Raw genomic sequence first — 18,353 nt, 5'->3', positions numbered from 1 at the left:
AAAAGAAGTATATATTAAGTTGAGTTTTTAATTCAACTTAAATTTAATTCTAAATTTTCACAATTCACTATATAAGTCTTGTTGAATGCAAAGAAATTTTGATCAGTCATGCAATGAACAAACATATTTGTGGGATCTTAGGAGGTAGTTTGCATGTACTCCATGTTTGCGTGTCTGTAGGCAAAACTTTTTATGATTACAAGATGCTCTAGCATTTTCTAATTCACATTTTTGTGTCAACAGTGTTTATCAGTGTATTGCTTGCCAGAAGTGATGTTTCCTAACAACTCAGGTGTTGTTGTTAACTAGAAAGCCAACTAGTCTATTATTAATGTATTTTCAATCCAAGACATTGAGGCTCTATAGGAAGCCAGAGAGCTGAGATCACAGTCAAATCAACTGATAATTTGTGTGGTGTATGTGTAGTATAGCTTCAGTTAAGTCTTTGATAAATGTGAGTACATGAGAAATAGGATTACTGTGTGTATATGTTACGGTGTTAGGGTTTTGAGCGGGTTAGGCAGGTGCGGATCCATAAAACACTCACACGTTGAGTCAAGGTTCGCTGATAGGTAAACATCTACAGCTCTCCTCCTCTATCCAGGCCCCACACCTGGCAGGCTTAGTGGAAACCACAGCCCCTCTGCACCTGTTAGAACAGCAGGTCTCCTCACCTCATAAATCTGCACCCTAGCTTGCTTCTTCAGTCCTCAGGGAAGTGGAGCAGTCCAGTTTGCATGTGACAGGCACCCTCTGTTTCCTGAGCTGAAATGTTGCAGCATTCACAAGGGGACTCAATGTTTACTGTTTTCCTCGGATAAGCTTCACCTTCACCTTACTTCATTAGACCCTATTCACTAATACGATTGTACAAATGTTGTTAGTTTGTGTGCAAAGGAAATGCACATTCAAAATGAACCGCAGATTCAAAATACAGGCACACTAGCCAGTTTTGTGTGCGTGTTTGTGAATCGGTGTGACCATAATTTGCAGTTTTGACACCTATACATTTTACACTTACACTTACACTTACACTTTACATTATACAAAATGCATTTGCCTGTATAAGGAAAGCCCTTTTGCAGAGAGGTGTGCCATTGGAGAATGCAAATCAAGTTGCTGATCAGCTTTTTTCACCATGCAAATTGATGGTACATCACTTAATCCCCTGCCAGAGCCATATTGTGGTTCTAATACACTATTTACATTGGATAAAAGTTTATTAATGTCATCTGACCACTGGACTTTTGTCATTTGTTTGCACGCATGGACTGTTCTAAATTTCTTCCTACAATAATAACAAATTCAAGTAAGATTATATTAACAAGTGCTGAAATTTTGCTTACTGTGTATGCAGGTTTTAAGCCAGGATTTGTGTGTACACACTGTCAACATGCAGTCATATAGTCATGCCAGTATTTGCAATATTGTGGTCATGAGGAAGGGTAGAGGGGTTCATGGGAACGGCTGCTGTTGTGCCTTTGTCATGGGAGGTAGACCGCTTGAGAAAACTCAGCTACTCTCGAGCTCTAAACAGCATGGAAACAACACGTCTCGGAGGGAAAGCAAGACGTTTGTTGACAACAGAGGAGAGGGAAGAGTGGATGAAGCCAGCCTTCTGACTGGCTTCTTAGCACAAATGTAACGGGGCCATAGAAACGTTCAAACCTGAAACCTTGGAATGACATCAGATTTGCTAAACTTATTTGTGCTGCTGAACTGAAATCACAGCAAGATATTAAGAGGCCACATTTTCATACAAAGGGCCAAATTCACATTGAACCCGTAATGCAGGTCACTCCTGTGTTCATTAGATAAGATATAGTTAGTCTACGGGCTCTCTTGTCATGGTACCTGTCAACATAATCAGTAGCACATAATAAAGACTGTATAGTTAGATCTCAAATGAGTCACTTAATACCTGATAAAGAAGACTCCTAAGTTAAACTTTAAGAAGTGGTCACTCAGATCCTTTGACATTTTGGCTCAAGTTGTCTCCTGATCTGGAGTAATTTTATTTAGTATGTATTTGCCACCTTATGCAACCCTGCCTTTGTTTTTCCGTGTGCTCTGCCATGATGTAAGGTGTTTTTGTTTGAGGAACAGCATGAAGGCTTCACCAGAGTGTCAGGTAGCTAGGCTTGGAGAGGGTGCTAAGCAGCAGCTCTCAGGAGATCTTTGCAATAGAAATCACTCTGGGGAGTTACGCAGTTCAGTAGCATGGCAAGTCACTTGTTGCTGCATGCAAAGACACAACCTGTTAAACCATTATAGCTCTTGCACTGTTAAACTTGCCTGCTATTCAGTCTAATTACCAGTGGAGTAATTATTTTACTAAAAGTATATTTGATCTGCTGTAAATTGAGCATGACTGATACTGGATTATTTGGGGCTGATACTGATGTTAGGGAGTAAGAAAATTCCCATATCAATATTCCGGCATATATAGGCTATACATAAACTCAAATTTTTTGCAATGATCCCTCAAACGTGGCTATCATACACTTCTGACAAAGATATGTAATGGTGAGAGGATACTTTACAGCTTAACAGTAAACTTTATTGTTCAAAATGACAGTTCGCTGATGTCAGATAAGCTTCACTGAGAATTACCTATCTTTTTCTCCTTGAATTAAGAAAATTGATTAAAAATGCATTTTTAAAATGTCCAAAGCATCTTTTTCTGCATTATGTTCTGTAAGAAAACAAGTTTTCATATCAACAAAATTGGACAGCATGTACACCGAAACCAGTATATCTGTGATAGGTCGATATCAACTAATATACGGGTTGGGCTCTAGCTGTAAAGTATATTTCCGCCTTGATATTGGCCAAAGTTCTCATGTTTGTCTATTTGATAAACAACTGTAGAGTACAGTGACTACTCATTTACACAATTGTTAATGCTGAGTTAATGTATCTGAACCGTGTCTGTTCTCAGTTTGGCTGACAGCTATTTAGATGACATCTGCTATCTGCCGTGAAAATTTGGCTTGAGATTCACATGGGAGGCCTAAGAATGTGAGATAGAGGCTGAAACCTTGACTCTTACACCAGATGCATGAGAGTCAGCAAATCTGTCACTTAGACTGAGAAACGAGAACCATAATCAGAAGAGCTGTCTCTTTCAGCCAAGGTTGCTGGTGAGAAAATAACTACTCTCCTTTTTTCCCTTTCCTGATTGCAACATTTTAAAAACGTCGAGGCTTATTGAATGCACCCGAGGGCCCTCTCTTGACACCAAGGCCAGGCGGGGCTGGAGTGAGAGTTGTACCATAGGGGACCAATCACAGGGCAGATTTGGTAATGGTGCTGGGAAAAAAAGCCAATCCCACTGCAAACAGTGAGGAGCAGGATTTGCTGACCTACATTTCTCCGAGGCCCAGTGCCTAGGAGACAGTTACCCTGCATGATGATATTGGAGAAGCGCTATCTTTCGACTTCCACAACTTGCTTGGTTTTACACTAAGCCACTGAAGACAGACTGTTTTCAGCTGGATTGGAAAATAATAGCAGCATACTATGTTCCTTGTGGTGTGTGTGTGTGAATACACATGTGACAACATTCATTTATATTGCATGTCAAGTTTTAAAAAGATAGTTTGTGATTCATTGAATTCTGACAACTATTCCCTCAACATCTGGTCCACACTGATAAAGCAGAGTTACTCAATAGAGGTTAAACCCATTCAAAGAGTGGGCAATTTTACTAAGAATGCAAGTTAAGGGTTTTCATTTCAAGCATACATTATCTGTTGATTTAAAAATACATTATAGCACAGTGTATTCAGTGGCATTGTTATGTATGCATAGGTATAACGCTGAATTCTTCTGACATGCTCAGGTGCTCTGGATGAGGATGTGGTGGTGATCGAGGCAACTCCGGCTCCAGCTCCCCCTGTGCCTGCCAGCGAGGAGATCAACGTCACCTCCACAGACAGCGAGGTGGAGATCGTCACAGTAGGAGATGGCTTCAGGTAGGCACTTTGACCAGTCGGCAAACACCGAGAAACTATGTTTTATGGCATCACTGAGAACAGAATAATGTAACACTTCTTCACTATGTATTTTTAATACCACTAATTTAGCTTTCAGAAGATGTAAGTAGTGGAAGAGTTGCATCTTTGTATTTAATTAGATGGATGAAAGGATACGTGGTTATACCAGCAGTGGTGGGCATCTTTTGGTAGAAGAACACAAATGAGCAATTTTTCATATTATAATACTGTCATATTTTGAAATAAGGCCCCATGTGATTTGAGTTCCTCCAGCTTCCTTTTTTGATCATTGTAGATGCTATATTCATGCTGGAGTTTGCAATAACAGAAAAAAATTCAGTGCATCTTGTCAGCTGAAGCAAGCTTGGATATAACTTTAAGATTTCAAGTGGAGAGACGCTTGCAAGTATAAACATCCCCAAATATGATAGGACTTCGGCCAAACAGTCTTATTAGTCCAACGCAAAACATACACAGACAAAATTTAATATAGCATACTGTACCTCCAGAGAGTGAAGCCTGTTGACTTTGTAAAGCTGCATGAGAATCCATTCCATATATTCCCTGTCATACCAAGGCAATGCCTCTTGCACAAGTATTTTTGTGGATCTCAGGGCATCATTGCAAAGCTGTGGTATTAAATTTGCAGTTGAGTTTGCATCATGTGTTTTGAAATTGTATGTGAAGTTGTATTAACTCATTTGAAATTCAGTTTTTCAATATTCGGCTTTTAATAAAACTGACAAACAATGATGAAATGACACAACCCTCATCCCCGGTTTGATCAGAACTATGTGAGGCAGCTGGATGAAAGAGTATTTCATTGACTTAACATGGTATGAGTTGAACAGGTAAACAAACAAATGATGGAGGGAAACTCAGTGCAGCTGATACCTCTGGTCCAGAAACTGTAATATAGGGCACAACCAGAAGTGGGCGTGGCCGTGTGTCAACCAACTTGTTGGCGGCTACTGACTCAGAGGACACGTTGGCCTGCCCAATCATTGTATGTAAAATTTTTTACATTAATCCACTGGGAAGTCGTCTGTGGTATGCCATAGCCGGTACCGCGCTCCCTTATGGCCAAGGAGCACAAAAAGTCAATCACTTCTTCTGTGACCCATGATCAACCTTCCCACCAGATGTGGTGAATATGTGGGCAACCCGTTTGGAAGTTATGCCACTTGATATATTGTGATATGTCACACCCACTACCACGCCCACTTTTGACCAAGGAGCACGAACCACATGTTGCTTTTTGTCACTGATAATTGTCAGAGGATTATTGGCATTCTCTTGTCTCCTCACCACTTTACTTCTCTCACTTTTTTTGTTTCAAGTCCGCTCTTATCACCTCCTTCAGAATGATTATTATTATTATCGGAGGTGGCTCAGTGCAGTCATTTTCAATGGCTTGATTTGATTGTCCCAATCTCCAGTGCCAGATATAGCAAGGGTTATGAACTTCACTCTTGATAGCAAAATCTCTTTGTCAGCCTAAATTAACTTCTCTCTGTTTGTGATGTCTTGTCAGCTCTGTTCTGGTGGGGTTTCAGTGTGCTTTGCTCCAGCAATGAAAGAGTCACTTCCTTGTTTGGTTAACTCCGAAACTAAATGTCACCCAGGTGTTGCTAAGGCTATAATGGTATGGGTTATTATAGTAAAGGAAGACATACCAGAACAGTATATAATGTGTAGTGTAGGCTCCATAACAGATCGGACCATTTATGCAGTTGCATATAACATATAGATCTGCTCACATGAACACCATATACAGACGTCCACCATTGTGCTACCATTGGTTTTACATCAGGAGTAGAGAAAGCAGCTGCACATCAATTTGCATTAAAGCAAATGGCACAATGTACAGCTCTTGGGAGTATCATCATTGAGCAAATATTTTTTTTTTACCAGTACTCAGTATCCAACAGCAGCTGAGACAAAAATGTTTAAGTGTATTTCTTGTAGAGTAATCTTTGGGTACATGCTAGAGACAGTACCTTATTGACACAGAAAGGCAAACATGGCCTCTTCTCTTCCCAGTATTGTAGGGGCCTGAGCTGCCTTCCCCCTTGAGTAAACAAGTCTGTTGGAGCTCGGGGCTGAGGAGAAGCTTCTTGCAGCCTCTTACTATCTCTTGCATGACCGGTCATGTGGCATTGTTCCTTCTTCTTTTGAGCCCCTACTGCCTGCACTGCTGCATCATAATTGTATTGTTGTCTGTGCTCTGCTAGTTAGTTGTCTTTTTGTTTTCTAAAACAGTTGAACTAATATACTGATAATGGCCCCTCTTCCCGGGGTGGAGTGCTCGATTTAAAATCTCCAGGGCTGGTCCCAGCCATTTGACACCTTGGATATTTGTTTGTTAGGCTGACATTCAAATCTGTGTTCAGGATTTGAACGTGCGTGTGTGGAATGCACAGCTTCTGGGGTGGATGCATTTTCTTGAATGGGGGAAGGGAACTGATAGCACTAAGTTTTCAGTTCTCAAGAGAGTGAACAGCCTGCTTCCAAGGTCATGCAGATGAGAAGGGACCATAGATACCTCTGTGTCTGTGTTCACATGAGAATTCTGCTCTCAACCTTGTTATTCAAGTGACCCAGCTTTGGGTCGATGCTTTTAATTCTCCTAACTTTTCTATAATAATACACACACACAAACACACAAACACACACACACACACACACACACACTGGTTCGATTTCCAGATAAGAATATGCCAGCGAGGTTGCATCACTCTTTGCCCGCTCTTCTGGGTGTATGTTGTGTGTCAAGAATTTTATGCAAGCAGAACTAGTGTTTTAATTGAGCAAAAGGATGTTATACAGGCAACCCTCCCACCTCGATGCTGTAAGTAAACTGGCTGAACCATGAAAAGGCAGCTTAATTTGCTGTCCTCTTTTGGACCTCACCCAAATGAAGAAGAGATAAGGATAATGATAATGCGAGTAAGAGTGCGGCAATCTTTCACAAAGGGTGAATGACAACTAACTGTGGTCTGTTAGCTTGTGGGAAAACCAGCAGAATAGCTTGCTCTCTGGAAGGGTTCTTGACTCTTGAAATAAGCTTGTTACATGAATGGCTGTTACCTGGCAAACGGCTAGCAGTAGGATGACACTAACTTTAAATAATTAGCAGACAACCTACACAAGTGTTTTCCAGAACAAGGAGTGATGTTAAAGTAGCTCAATTGGCAAGTGGCAGATACATTTACAGATACATTTAATTTGTGACCCATCGTGAGCACAATGACTCACCTCACTCGGTTGCATGAAAATCACTTGTGCGTTTTATTGTTGGAGCCAGAGAAACCTGTCTTTATATATTAGAAAAATGACAATCTTGATGCCCAGATAAATGAGGAAGGCAGAGTTATGTTAATGTGCTTTAAAGAAAATACCATTAATCAGTGGGTATAATCGGTGATCTTGTAATCTTTGGGGTCGCATTGATTTGCAATATTTGATTAAAATTCCTTATACCACGTTATATATAAGTCTACTTTCAGGAAATTGTATTTATCATTAATAGGATAAGCCTCTTGAGATGCAGTATCTCATTTTCAAGGAGTAACGTGAAGCACAAGTGGCATGCAATCTCATCAGTGCTAAAGTGGACCAGAAATAGCTCAGGGCTCTTTCCAATTCGTTTACAGTGTGAACACTAAGATGGCTGAGTTGATTTGCATCTGGTTCACTTTTTGGTCAGGCTAGTATATTGATGTTTTTTGATATAAACTCGACATGCTACCATAGCTTCTGTTGGTCAGCAGGACACAAACCAGAAGTAAGAGTCTTCTGATTTCATTTTGACCCTGTTTTTATATTTAAGACGAAGAGAAATCATGTTTTTCGAAGTTCATATTCATGGTACTGCATTGTGAATGTTTAAATTTGACTTTATAATGGAGTCAAATATGTGAATTATCATGTATTAAATGTATCACCAGTATGAAAATAGAGTTTGAATTGGTCTCTGTATAGACACTTTTCTGAGGATTGCTCCCATTGAACTCAGATTTTCCCTCAAATGTCCCCATGTAAATGTGGGGTTTGGGAGTGGCGCTGGAAGATTTACTATGTGAAGTTATTTATGTTTACACTGGAATAGTCAATGAACAGATAAAAAAAAATCACCCTTGAGTAGGTAATGGCATGTGTATTCTATGTCATGGTTCCAATTTGTTGCTTTGTAGGCGTGGTTTGTAGTAGAAATCACACTGTCTGATTGTGGACCCAAATTTCTGACACTGTCAGAAGTTTGTCTGAGCCTGTCTTTAGTTGCAGCTGACCCCAATTGGCTGTTGATAGGCATGTCACACAATGCATTCAAGGACCACTGATGTGAACCGATGACCAAAAATATCACCATGTTTTGCCAACTTTCATCTGTGAAGTCAATATCATGAGAGAAAGTTACAGGCTGTAGGCGCCACTGGGATCCTCATTATGTCCCCTACATTCAAAGTAATCTACTGTTAAAGAGGGGAATTGGCGGCTGCAGCTTTTTGCTGGAAGATTTTTCTTTCTGTGGGTGAGATGTTGCAGGTGGACAGAAATATTCTATCTGTTACTTTCACTTGTGGAAACATGGATGCTGAATTGCAGGGTATCTAAGGTTCATATAAATAGCTTAACCTGATTAAGTCCTTAAGCTGAGTGTTGCCAGTAGCCAAGTTACTCTGCGCATGTAAATGCAGCTGCTAAGAAGGTAAAGGAATAAGGGCACAGAGCTGATTGCTTACATTACAGGTATGACCCTGGGTTTGAGGATGGGAGAGCAGTTGGCGGGGGTGAATGTGGTTTTTCAGTGGATTAGCCTTGCTCATGGGTTCTATAGCTCTGCTTACACTGCTCGGGGAAAGCAGGCATAGTGGAGCTGCATGCCTTGGTGTTTATAGCAGTGAAGCCACGACCCTCCAAAAGGGGCCTGCTCATCTGATCTGAGTCCTTTCAATGCCCCTGTACTTAACTCTCTCTAGAAACATTCAACACAACTCCAACTGCTTGTTTGACTCTAAGGGGTCTTAAAATGTAAGTCTCTTTCCACCATAAAATTTATAGTCAGCCTGTTTTATTGCCTGGTTTAGTATTTCTAAATTTCTGTTATCAGTCCAACGATGAGTTGTGTCTTCCACTTCACCCCCTTTCTTTCCTGTCTCACCCCCAATTAGGGTTTACTCTATACTTCTTCGGTTACGACCAATATGACCAGTAATATTCCAGAATTCCAGCCAAGCAGAAGAGCTACCCGACATATTTTATTTTGTAGTGTGTTTAGGTTATATAGTTGTTGTTTTATTATTGTGTTCGAGTTCACAAAGGATGCATTAAACCAGACAAAACCCAAATATCCACTTTTGCTCCAGGGGTGTCTCCAGACTGCCAGCAGCTATCAGCGTCACTCAAAGATAGATAGATAGATAGATAGATAGATAGATAGATAGATAGATAGATACTGGGAAATTCACAAAGCTTCTCTGAAACTGCACATTCTGCAGACAAATGTGTCCAAATTTCACATCAGTTAAATGCAACATTGCAGTGTCCAGTTTAAAAAGCACTTAAATCACTCCCTTCAAGCCCAAAGCAAACAAAAAAGCCTCATACATCAGCAGTGCAGTGACAGAAAAATTTCATTCAACCATTACCTTGTAGCTCAGAGAAGCTCAGAGCCAAAATGACCGAACACTAGCCACTAGATTAAAATGTGTCCCTAATTCCCCACAAAATGCACTTTTTTTCTTTACTTGGCTTCTACAGCTTATCTGTCGGTGCAGAGGTAGGGAAGGAGGAGTGACTGTGTATATACAAACGGAGTTTGTGCTTGTGACACACTTTAGAGGTCAGAAAGTCGCTTTAAGCAGCTTAAATGAACCTTGGTCTGTCTCATGGATGGGCACAGTGGGTAGTGGATGCCACAAAGTCAGTTGTTGGGTCAAATATCACTCACATATTAACCCCTTGTTTTTCACTTTATAGTGTAATAATAGCAAAATAAGCAAAACAGATACTCAGCGTAGCTATGTTTGGCAACAAGCATTAACAAAATGACATTTATGGAACTTGAAAAGAGACCAAGTTATAGCTGGCCTCTTTACAGATTGGTGAAAGAAGAATAAGCAGTTTTGACAAAAGAATAGATCTTTTTCACAGCAGCCATTTTGACATGAAGAAGCAGGGTAAACACAGGTGTTACTGATGATAGTTTGATGGGTAGTTAAGAGGATTTCCAGTGAAGAAGAGTCTTTCCTGTGAGCCAGCATGCACAATGCCACGGCCCTGGCTCTGTTAGATCTAAATCGAACAAAACCTCAAGTAATGTCATTAATAACACCTGTCCAAAAGGTCTGTTGGTAGCCAGTTTGTTTTAACTTAAGTTTTTTCATGCTAGTGTGACAACAGATAGGCTCTATGATGTGGCCCACCAAGAAGAGCAGGGAGGTCTGTTAATTGTGGCTCAAGTGGCTATTGTCCTCTGTAGTTGCTTTCAAATGAAATGACTGAAATGAAAGGTGAAACAGGATAGGTTGATAAGGCCTGTCTGTTCTGGCCTTTCAAAAGTATCAGAAGTATGCAGACCATAGATAAGTGAATGGCATAAGAAACAGAACAAGATGCTCTTTTTCTTTGAAGAACTGCCATATATTTAGTGTGATAGAAATACTTTTACATGAGAGTACATTTCTGCAGCCACTTCATTTTTCCAACCCCATCTGAGAACCTTATTTCTTCATTGTCTTGATATGAAGTCCTCTCACTATACCTTTTTTTTCCTCTTTGTGTAAGCCATTATGCAGTGCAACTTCAAGATCTCTCTCTGTGTACTTTTATCTGTCTCTTCAACCAAAGTATCTCTCCCTCCTCCACTTTTCCTTTTTTATATGAACTTAGTTGTAAACTTTGGAAATATTTCCAGGATGTGATAGAGCACTGCAGCAAGCTTGGAATGGCGTGGCTTGTCTTATCTGCCTGCTTTCCTGACTTTCAAAGATGTCGGGGCTCGCTGCAGAATGTAGAGTTGTGCTTTTCCAAGTGGGTGGGGGATGGGCAGCTGGGAGGGTGGGGAGTCAAAGGTCAGCAGGATGAGCAATGAAAGCTTTGTTTACAGTGCTGTGGCTCCAATTCGTGTGAGCATGCTCATGTGTGTGTTTATGTGTGTGTCTGTGGGCACACACAGAGCGTATGACACAGCCCCAGCCTTTTTTGAGGCCATCAGCAAAGGCATTGAATTTTTCTGGCATTACAACCCAGATTTCTGTCATTTGGATTCAGGTGTAACTCCTCACCAACATGTATTTTCTGTGGTCCTATATTTCATGAAAGCTCCAACGTATGTAGCTCTGTAACTGCTGTTAAATATATGCTACAGCTGGACTGTTTCTTTAATGATTCTCCACGCCTGATGGGGGAAGTGTGCAAAACATGGAATTCAGTCGGTTCACTATGGGATAGGAGGAGACAAGGAAACCGGAAATAAATAGCCTATTAGGGGAGAGCCCCATATTTGTCACGCAGCTTTTCTCCAGTGCTGTAGTGCACAAATTGAGATTGTTGATGCTCAATTTGTATGAGATTACTCTCCGGAATTTGCTACCAGCTCAGTGACTTTGTAGTCCCTGCTTGCTCACTCATGCTGAGTGTACATATCTCCAGCTTCCAGCAGCTCTAGCCTCTGACTGATTCATCCTTGAAATGTGCAGAAGAAACACAAACGTGATGTAAACAAAGGAAATCAAACAAAATCTTGCACCCCAAAGGATACACGTCAAAAAACGCAACCAGTCTTGTAACATTATTGACCAAGTGCAGCTGCTGATGTGTTGGGTTGCAGTGAAGGTGAAGCAGTGAGAAGTCCAGCTAGTTTGGCTGGTGAGCCTGTACAAACTGGCCATTTTGCCTCCACAGACATGGCACATCTTGCCTTGTTTTCCCCTCTACTGTCAGTCAACCCTTATTGCATCTCTGGTTGGTTTGCACTCTGTTTCTCGCACAAAGCCATATGACAGATTTGTAATGACCAAGTGTTTCATTCTGCAGTTTGGTTTGGCTGTGTGTGAGTGATGTCCAGAATTGTTAATTAGGTGGACCAGCCCCGCTGTGGTTGAGATGCAGTGTTGTGCCAGATTCCTACCAGGGCTGCACGATGAAACAACAACAAAACAAGACTAGGCAAGCCCAGTTGAAGCCTGACTGACACTTCAGCTTCAGTTAGGGACATTCAGGATTCTTGGCCGGCCTCGCTTTGGTTGTCTGGCAAAAAAATAGGGGCCATTTGTAATTCCTGTGGCAATACTGACCTCTGTTGTTAAGCAATCAAAACAACAACAAATGAAATTCGGCTTGGCTCAAGCAAACGGCGGCTGCAAATGGCCTTCTCTGCCCCTCTCTCACCTCTGTCTCCTCTTCATCAAGTAAACAGAGTCAAAGACGGGACGAGACAGATTCAAATAGAAACCAAGCAAAACTATTAAGGAGCTAACGCTATCAACTGCCTATGTAACCAACATAAACAATTCTAGATATCCACTTGCAGTCTGAGTTCATCATATTTTACGCAATAATATCAGCATGTCATCAGTATCTTGGCATTGGCCTGAAATGAATCATGAATCTTTTTGTTTGAAAGTTTTTTTTTTTTTTTGGAAAGAAAATGTGGCATGTCTTACATAAGCTAGGTTGAAGTGGATTTCTTATTTGCTTATTTTCTTATTTTGTGTATATTTTTGAAAAGTGTATTTTATATTTACATCTGCCAGTGGGCCTTCACGAAAAGAGTAAGCATTTTATTAACATTAACTTTCTCTGCAATTAGGTGGAAAAATATGTGCATATATCAGTATTGGCAATCAGCCAAATGAGTTGGGAAATATTGGCATATCGGCATATTGCATATCAGCAAAAAAAAAAAATCCAATATCATGCATCTGTAATTTTAGGTATAGTAGTAATAAGTTAGTTACTAAGGTAAAATATAATCCCACAGGTAGCATGCCAAATGCTATTCCAAAATCCACTAGTTGCAAGATTATTTTCACCTATCAGCAAAACAACATCCTCCATCATTCATGACTCAAGATGTTCATGTATTTTAATCGCCACTCTAAATTTCAGTGTGCATATTGCCCACCGAGCCTCATTTATTTCGATACATTTCCAATTTGTAGACCAGATGGAGGGTACCACACCTGAGTGGTAGGAGGGCCTTCAAATAACAACACAAACACAGCCTTGGCCCACACCCTGTGTTTTTGAATACAGAAATCTCTGGAGCGGCTGTGCCGTGAGTTGCTTCCTTTGTTTCACTCAGCAGCATTCAGTAACCTGTGCTGATATGTGCCAGTCCTGCTACAGGAGAGCAGTACTATCACAGACATGTTAAGCATCAAATTCACTGAAAACGCCTTTGAGTGACTTTCCTTTTGCACACACTGGTAAAGAATCCTGTTAGACCAATGTGTTGTTGTTGTTGTTGAGAGAGTCAGTGGTTCTGTTGTTTTCCCAAGTCTATCATTAGGCATTGTTTAACAGGAGGAGAGGACATTGTGGCCTGTAGTGCTTCAAGAGGATGCCAGTTGCAAAATGACTTGTTCAGTGAATCCTGCAGCTAGTTGAGACAAATAAGCTTAAAATTAATAAGTAACATATTTAACACATTTGATTGTCAAATGTGTGGTGCTGGCACCACACAGTGTTACCTGTTACCTTCCCTCCAGTTACTCGGCTTGCCATAGCTTTGGTCTCTGCAGTTTTGCCCCAATTTATTTATTTATTTGTTTGTTTGTTTGTTTGTTTGCATAAGGACACAATTTGAACAGTACCACAAGATACAGAAAAAAGGTGAGGTGGACACTCCTAAATAAAAATCTCACTGCATCTAGTACAGATTCAGACCTTTTAAGGTATATATCCATAAAAAACAATAATTTGAAAATCAAATACAGTTGAAGAAAATTTCATGTTAACATTATACATTTCTACTAATTAAGGAGACAAAAAATACATAAAATATTTGTATTAATGTAAATTCTTATTTTGGAGATACGATCAGAAATTGCTGTAGTTTTCTCTTCCAAATGTGTGAAAGCCCGACCCTCAGCCCTCTCCTGAGTCACCTGAATCACCTCTGCCAACCACCGCATTCCCACAGTGTTCATGTTTACTATGTGCTGTTTATCTCTGGGCTAACCCCGTGAGGGCATGGTGGTAAACAGATATTTACAAAATAGTCCCAGGTCTCCATGTGATTAATTAGGAAGCCCTCCCTAGTGGGCAGTGCTGCTCGCTGGGATCAGCCCAGAGCTGAGGAGCCAGGGCCAATTAGACCCCAACACCATCCCCACACCCCCTCTCTACACTCCCCCCCCACACACACATACACATCGCTGTGTATGTGTGTGTTCTCACAACTGTGTGCATATATGCATGCAGAGTGTGCTTTTGCTAAGCCGTGGAGTCAGAAACCTTGGCTTCCTCCTGCTCTGTTCCATTTACTTTGTGCAGCGTGTCCAACAGGAAATTGAATGGGCTGCATTGTGAGCTAATTGGAATCCCCATTATCACTAACAGTGGTGAGAATGGCATTTCCTGAGCTGAAGCACAGGCGAGGACTGTGATCCAAGGCAAACTCTCACAAGCATAATTAAGCACTCTGATATAGACTAGATATAGTTCATCCTGTCTGTATTATTTTAGACATTGCACACACTGTTTCCAAGCATCCCAAACCTGCTAAATAGGTGACAGATTTTCAGCATCCAGGAAAGGTGTACTGATACATGCATTGGTAGAATGGCAGGTGGGAAAAATAATCATAAGTGTCAATGCAGTGACATTTACATGGATGATTCTTCATTTATGCAGGATGCTCAATAATCAGAATTTTTTTGCAACTTAAAACACTGATTTTATATCAACATAAAATCATAAAAACATGACAAAAAAAAAACATTAAGTCAGCATTTGAGAAGTGTTTGAGGAACAGCGGAATAAAAGAATGAGTATGCCCAAGTGTATGGAGCTAAATTACTGGCAAAACCTAACAAACAAACAAAACATGTTTTACAAATGCCCTATGATTCCCTAACAAATGTAGTGCGCTTTGCAAATACAAAACACCATTAACAAACTGTGTTTTGTTTTCAAAATACAAAACGTACCTATCAAGCAATCACACAACATATTTCAAATATGTCATGCTCCAGAAAACAAACAAACAAAAAAAACGTCAGTTCTTAAAAGTACAAAAAACATTTCCTGCAAAGACAAAATCTTTTGGCACAATTTTTCTGCTGTGGATTTTCTCACAAACGTCCTATGTAATTTGCCCTCCACAACAGCAGGCAGCACTATGAGTCAGTTAAAATGAGCCACTGCCGACTGCCACTGGGTGATGGCTTCCTAGCTTTGCCAAGCTTAGCAAAGCTTCATAAAAAAAAAGAAAGAAATGGGCAGGATTTTTTCATATAATTCATGCATATAGTACTAGAGCATTGGTTTAAAAACATTCAGGTTCTGCCCCACCAAGATGACATTAACTTTCAGATCGCATGAGGTGACTTTGCCCTGGGGGCCCTGATATTAAGATATTGTGTTCAGTACTAAATTGTGTATTTGTAATACTTGAACATATCACCCAGTGCTGACGGGGGCAATTTTGGGTATGTACACAAAAGAAAAAAAAAAACACCAGGCGAGTCCAATTATGACATAGGACCAATAGATGGTGCTAAAAACACTAAATGCCATCCGCCACATCTGAAACACTGCTTAAACACTTGACATGAGTAATTTAATTTCAGAGATGTTTTATAAGTAGTTTATTTCCTCATTCATGGCAGTGATGGTAGGTAGGTTTCAGCTTCTTATGTAGTATTTTTTTGTGTACATTAATGAAATCAAATCCCCAAAACTTAAGTTTTGTTTTTCATTTCTGCAAAATGGTTAGGTCCCACTTTTGTGTATACGTGTCATACCCATAGTTTTTTGTTGACGAAAAATAACTGAGATGCAGTTATTTATTGAATATCAGTATTATTGATGATTGTTAACAGTGGTACTGTAAGCCAGTGGTCAGTAACGTCAAGATTCTCATAACTAACCATTATAATTAGCATCGCCTCATACATTGATGTTCGAGGCAGTGGGCCTTTTCACGGTGGATCTCATCACAGAAACTTTGTGCAAACTGCCAGTTCATCGAAATGAAACTGCATTTGCTTATCCCTGCCCATACCACAGCCCTCCCACCACTATGCTCTGCCCGCCCTGCTCGCAGCGTTATCGGCAAACTTCTTGTAATGTATAAAATTTTATAAATCAAGTCTTACAGATATAACTTATGAAATGAAATTGACATAATTAGTCATCATTTTATTAATAGTTTTATTACCAGTTCTATTAATTGCATCACTTGGATGCAAACTTAATTACTGATGTCAAACTGTTTAAATTAATATGGGGGTGCCCCGGCAGCTCACTGGATAAGAGGGTGTACCACTTGTTAAGGCTGAGTCCTGATCACAGCGTCCTGTGTTTGAATCTGACCTCAGGCCATTTGCTGCATGTCATCCCCTCTCTCTCCACTGTGACTGTCAAATAAAGCAGACATATACATATATACACACACACACACACATTAATTAATCAGTTCAGTGATGTGGTCTGTCAGTAGTCAGTTTGGCACACTAGGAGCTCCATAGTTATGATCAAGCCGTGGCTAATAGGGCTGTGCTGCTCCTGTCTTTGCTTTTTAAAAACCCTCTTGGCACAGCAGTGCTATCCCCCAGCCACACTTCTCCATGACATCCTGCTTTATGGCACTCGCAAACTGTCTCCTTTCTCCGTTCCCCGGGGCTCCCCCCTCCTCCAGTCTCGGCTCATCTTGCTTTACGGCACTGTGGGGGCAAACGCAGCTATTCCCTGACGTCTCACTCTAGTCTCAGAGAGCAAGGGGCAGAGCAACAAGAGCCTTTAGAGAGAGAAAATTAAAAGGAGGAAAGGAGGGTGTGTTGAAGGCAGGGTGAGAGAAGTGCAGAGTCATCGAGAGAAAGATGTAGAAAAGGGAAAAGAAAGGTTTAAATAGAAGGGGGTGGGACTGTACTGGATGCAGAGCTTAATGATGGCAGCTCTGAGAGAACAGACTATCCCTTGTTTCTGGAATAGCAGCTTGTATTTATGTGGATACAAACCATTTAAAAAAGGATCATGCAATAATTAAACGTAATAATAAAGTTGTGGGACATGTACTTGAAAGGAGGCTCATACTACTATTTGGTCATTTTCTTTTTACAACTCTGGCAGAGGATTATTATATTGACTATAAAAGAAAAAGCTTAACACAGGTCTTAGATGTTTTACTATATTTTCCTTCTTGCAGCCGCAGTAGATCTGGTATTTTTGTGATTTTGTATGTGCATATGAATGCGTATATGCGTGTGTTTGTGAGTGTCTTTTTGAGTTAGCTGCTGTGCCATCATGTCAGCTGGATCTTATTTACATTCCAGCCATGTTTTCCAGCAGCTCCCAAAGTGAGGCGGATTTGGTGCCCACTTTACAAAAGCAACGAGGACCAGCACAGGCTGTCAGCACTTTTTGCCACTTGAACACTTTGACATACATTTAGACCTGATTAAGAGGCCTACACTTACTGTCACTTCATTGTTCTGTAGGTTGAAAAGTCCATGTCATACTCCTCAGTACTAGTAAGTGGTAGAAATAGAACAAAGAGAAACATGCTCCATCAATTGCATTTTGATTAAGGTAAGATAAACTTAAAAGCTGCTGAAAATTTGGTCTGAAATGCTTGTATTCCCATGTTACATGCAGCATGGGAATACAAGCCTCAGAAAGGGGGTTAGCTTGAAGCCACTTAAAAACAACTTCATGGGGCGCCCTGGTAGCTCACTGGATAAGAACAGGTGTTACGTCTGATCGCAGTATCCTGAGTTTGAATCCAACCTCTGGTCATTCGCTTCATCTCATCCCCTCTCTCTCCCCTGCCTTTCCGGTTTCTCTCTACTGTGATTGTCAAATGAAGCAAACAGCTTTATAGTAAACAAAGTCCAATGTACATTTGATTGTCGAGAACAGAACAAATCAGAGGAAATACTCATACTCCAAATGCTCTAAAACAATCACATGTAGGTGTGCCAGTGTTGCCAAATGTTCTTTCCAGGTTGCAAAATTTTAGGTTTGCTCACATTTGCAACCAAAATAGTAGCCCTTCAGAGGCACTCGTACAGGGATCTATGACAAATAATAGCATTTGTAATACTTACATGCTTCAGGCTTACTGCCACACAAGTTAATATGTGATTAACAACGCTGTGAAAATATTGTGCTAGTCTGTTCCGG

The 18,353-nt window shown here is 40.5% G+C and overlaps 1 protein-coding gene across 4 annotated transcripts in view; it reads left to right on the top strand.

The window, feature by feature from the left end:
• The window catches only part of rnf111 (ring finger protein 111), a 40,422-nt gene that overhangs the window by 4,824 nt on the left and 17,245 nt on the right, over positions 1–18,353 (top strand). For all 4 annotated transcript variants that reach the window (XM_030076868.1, XM_030076861.1, XM_030076845.1 and 1 more), the window contains exon 3: positions 3,845–3,977. In XM_030076868.1, the coding sequence (XP_029932728.1) occupies positions 3,845–3,977 (133 nt within the window). The remainder of the gene's footprint in view (positions 1–3,844; positions 3,978–18,353) is intronic.

Source organism: Myripristis murdjan, chromosome 3, assembly GCF_902150065.1.
Source record: "Myripristis murdjan chromosome 3, fMyrMur1.1, whole genome shotgun sequence".
NCBI lineage: Eukaryota > Metazoa > Chordata > Actinopteri > Holocentriformes > Holocentridae > Myripristis > Myripristis murdjan.
Note: the sequence above shows the minus strand (reverse complement) of the source record. Positions and strands in the feature narration are given on the sequence as shown.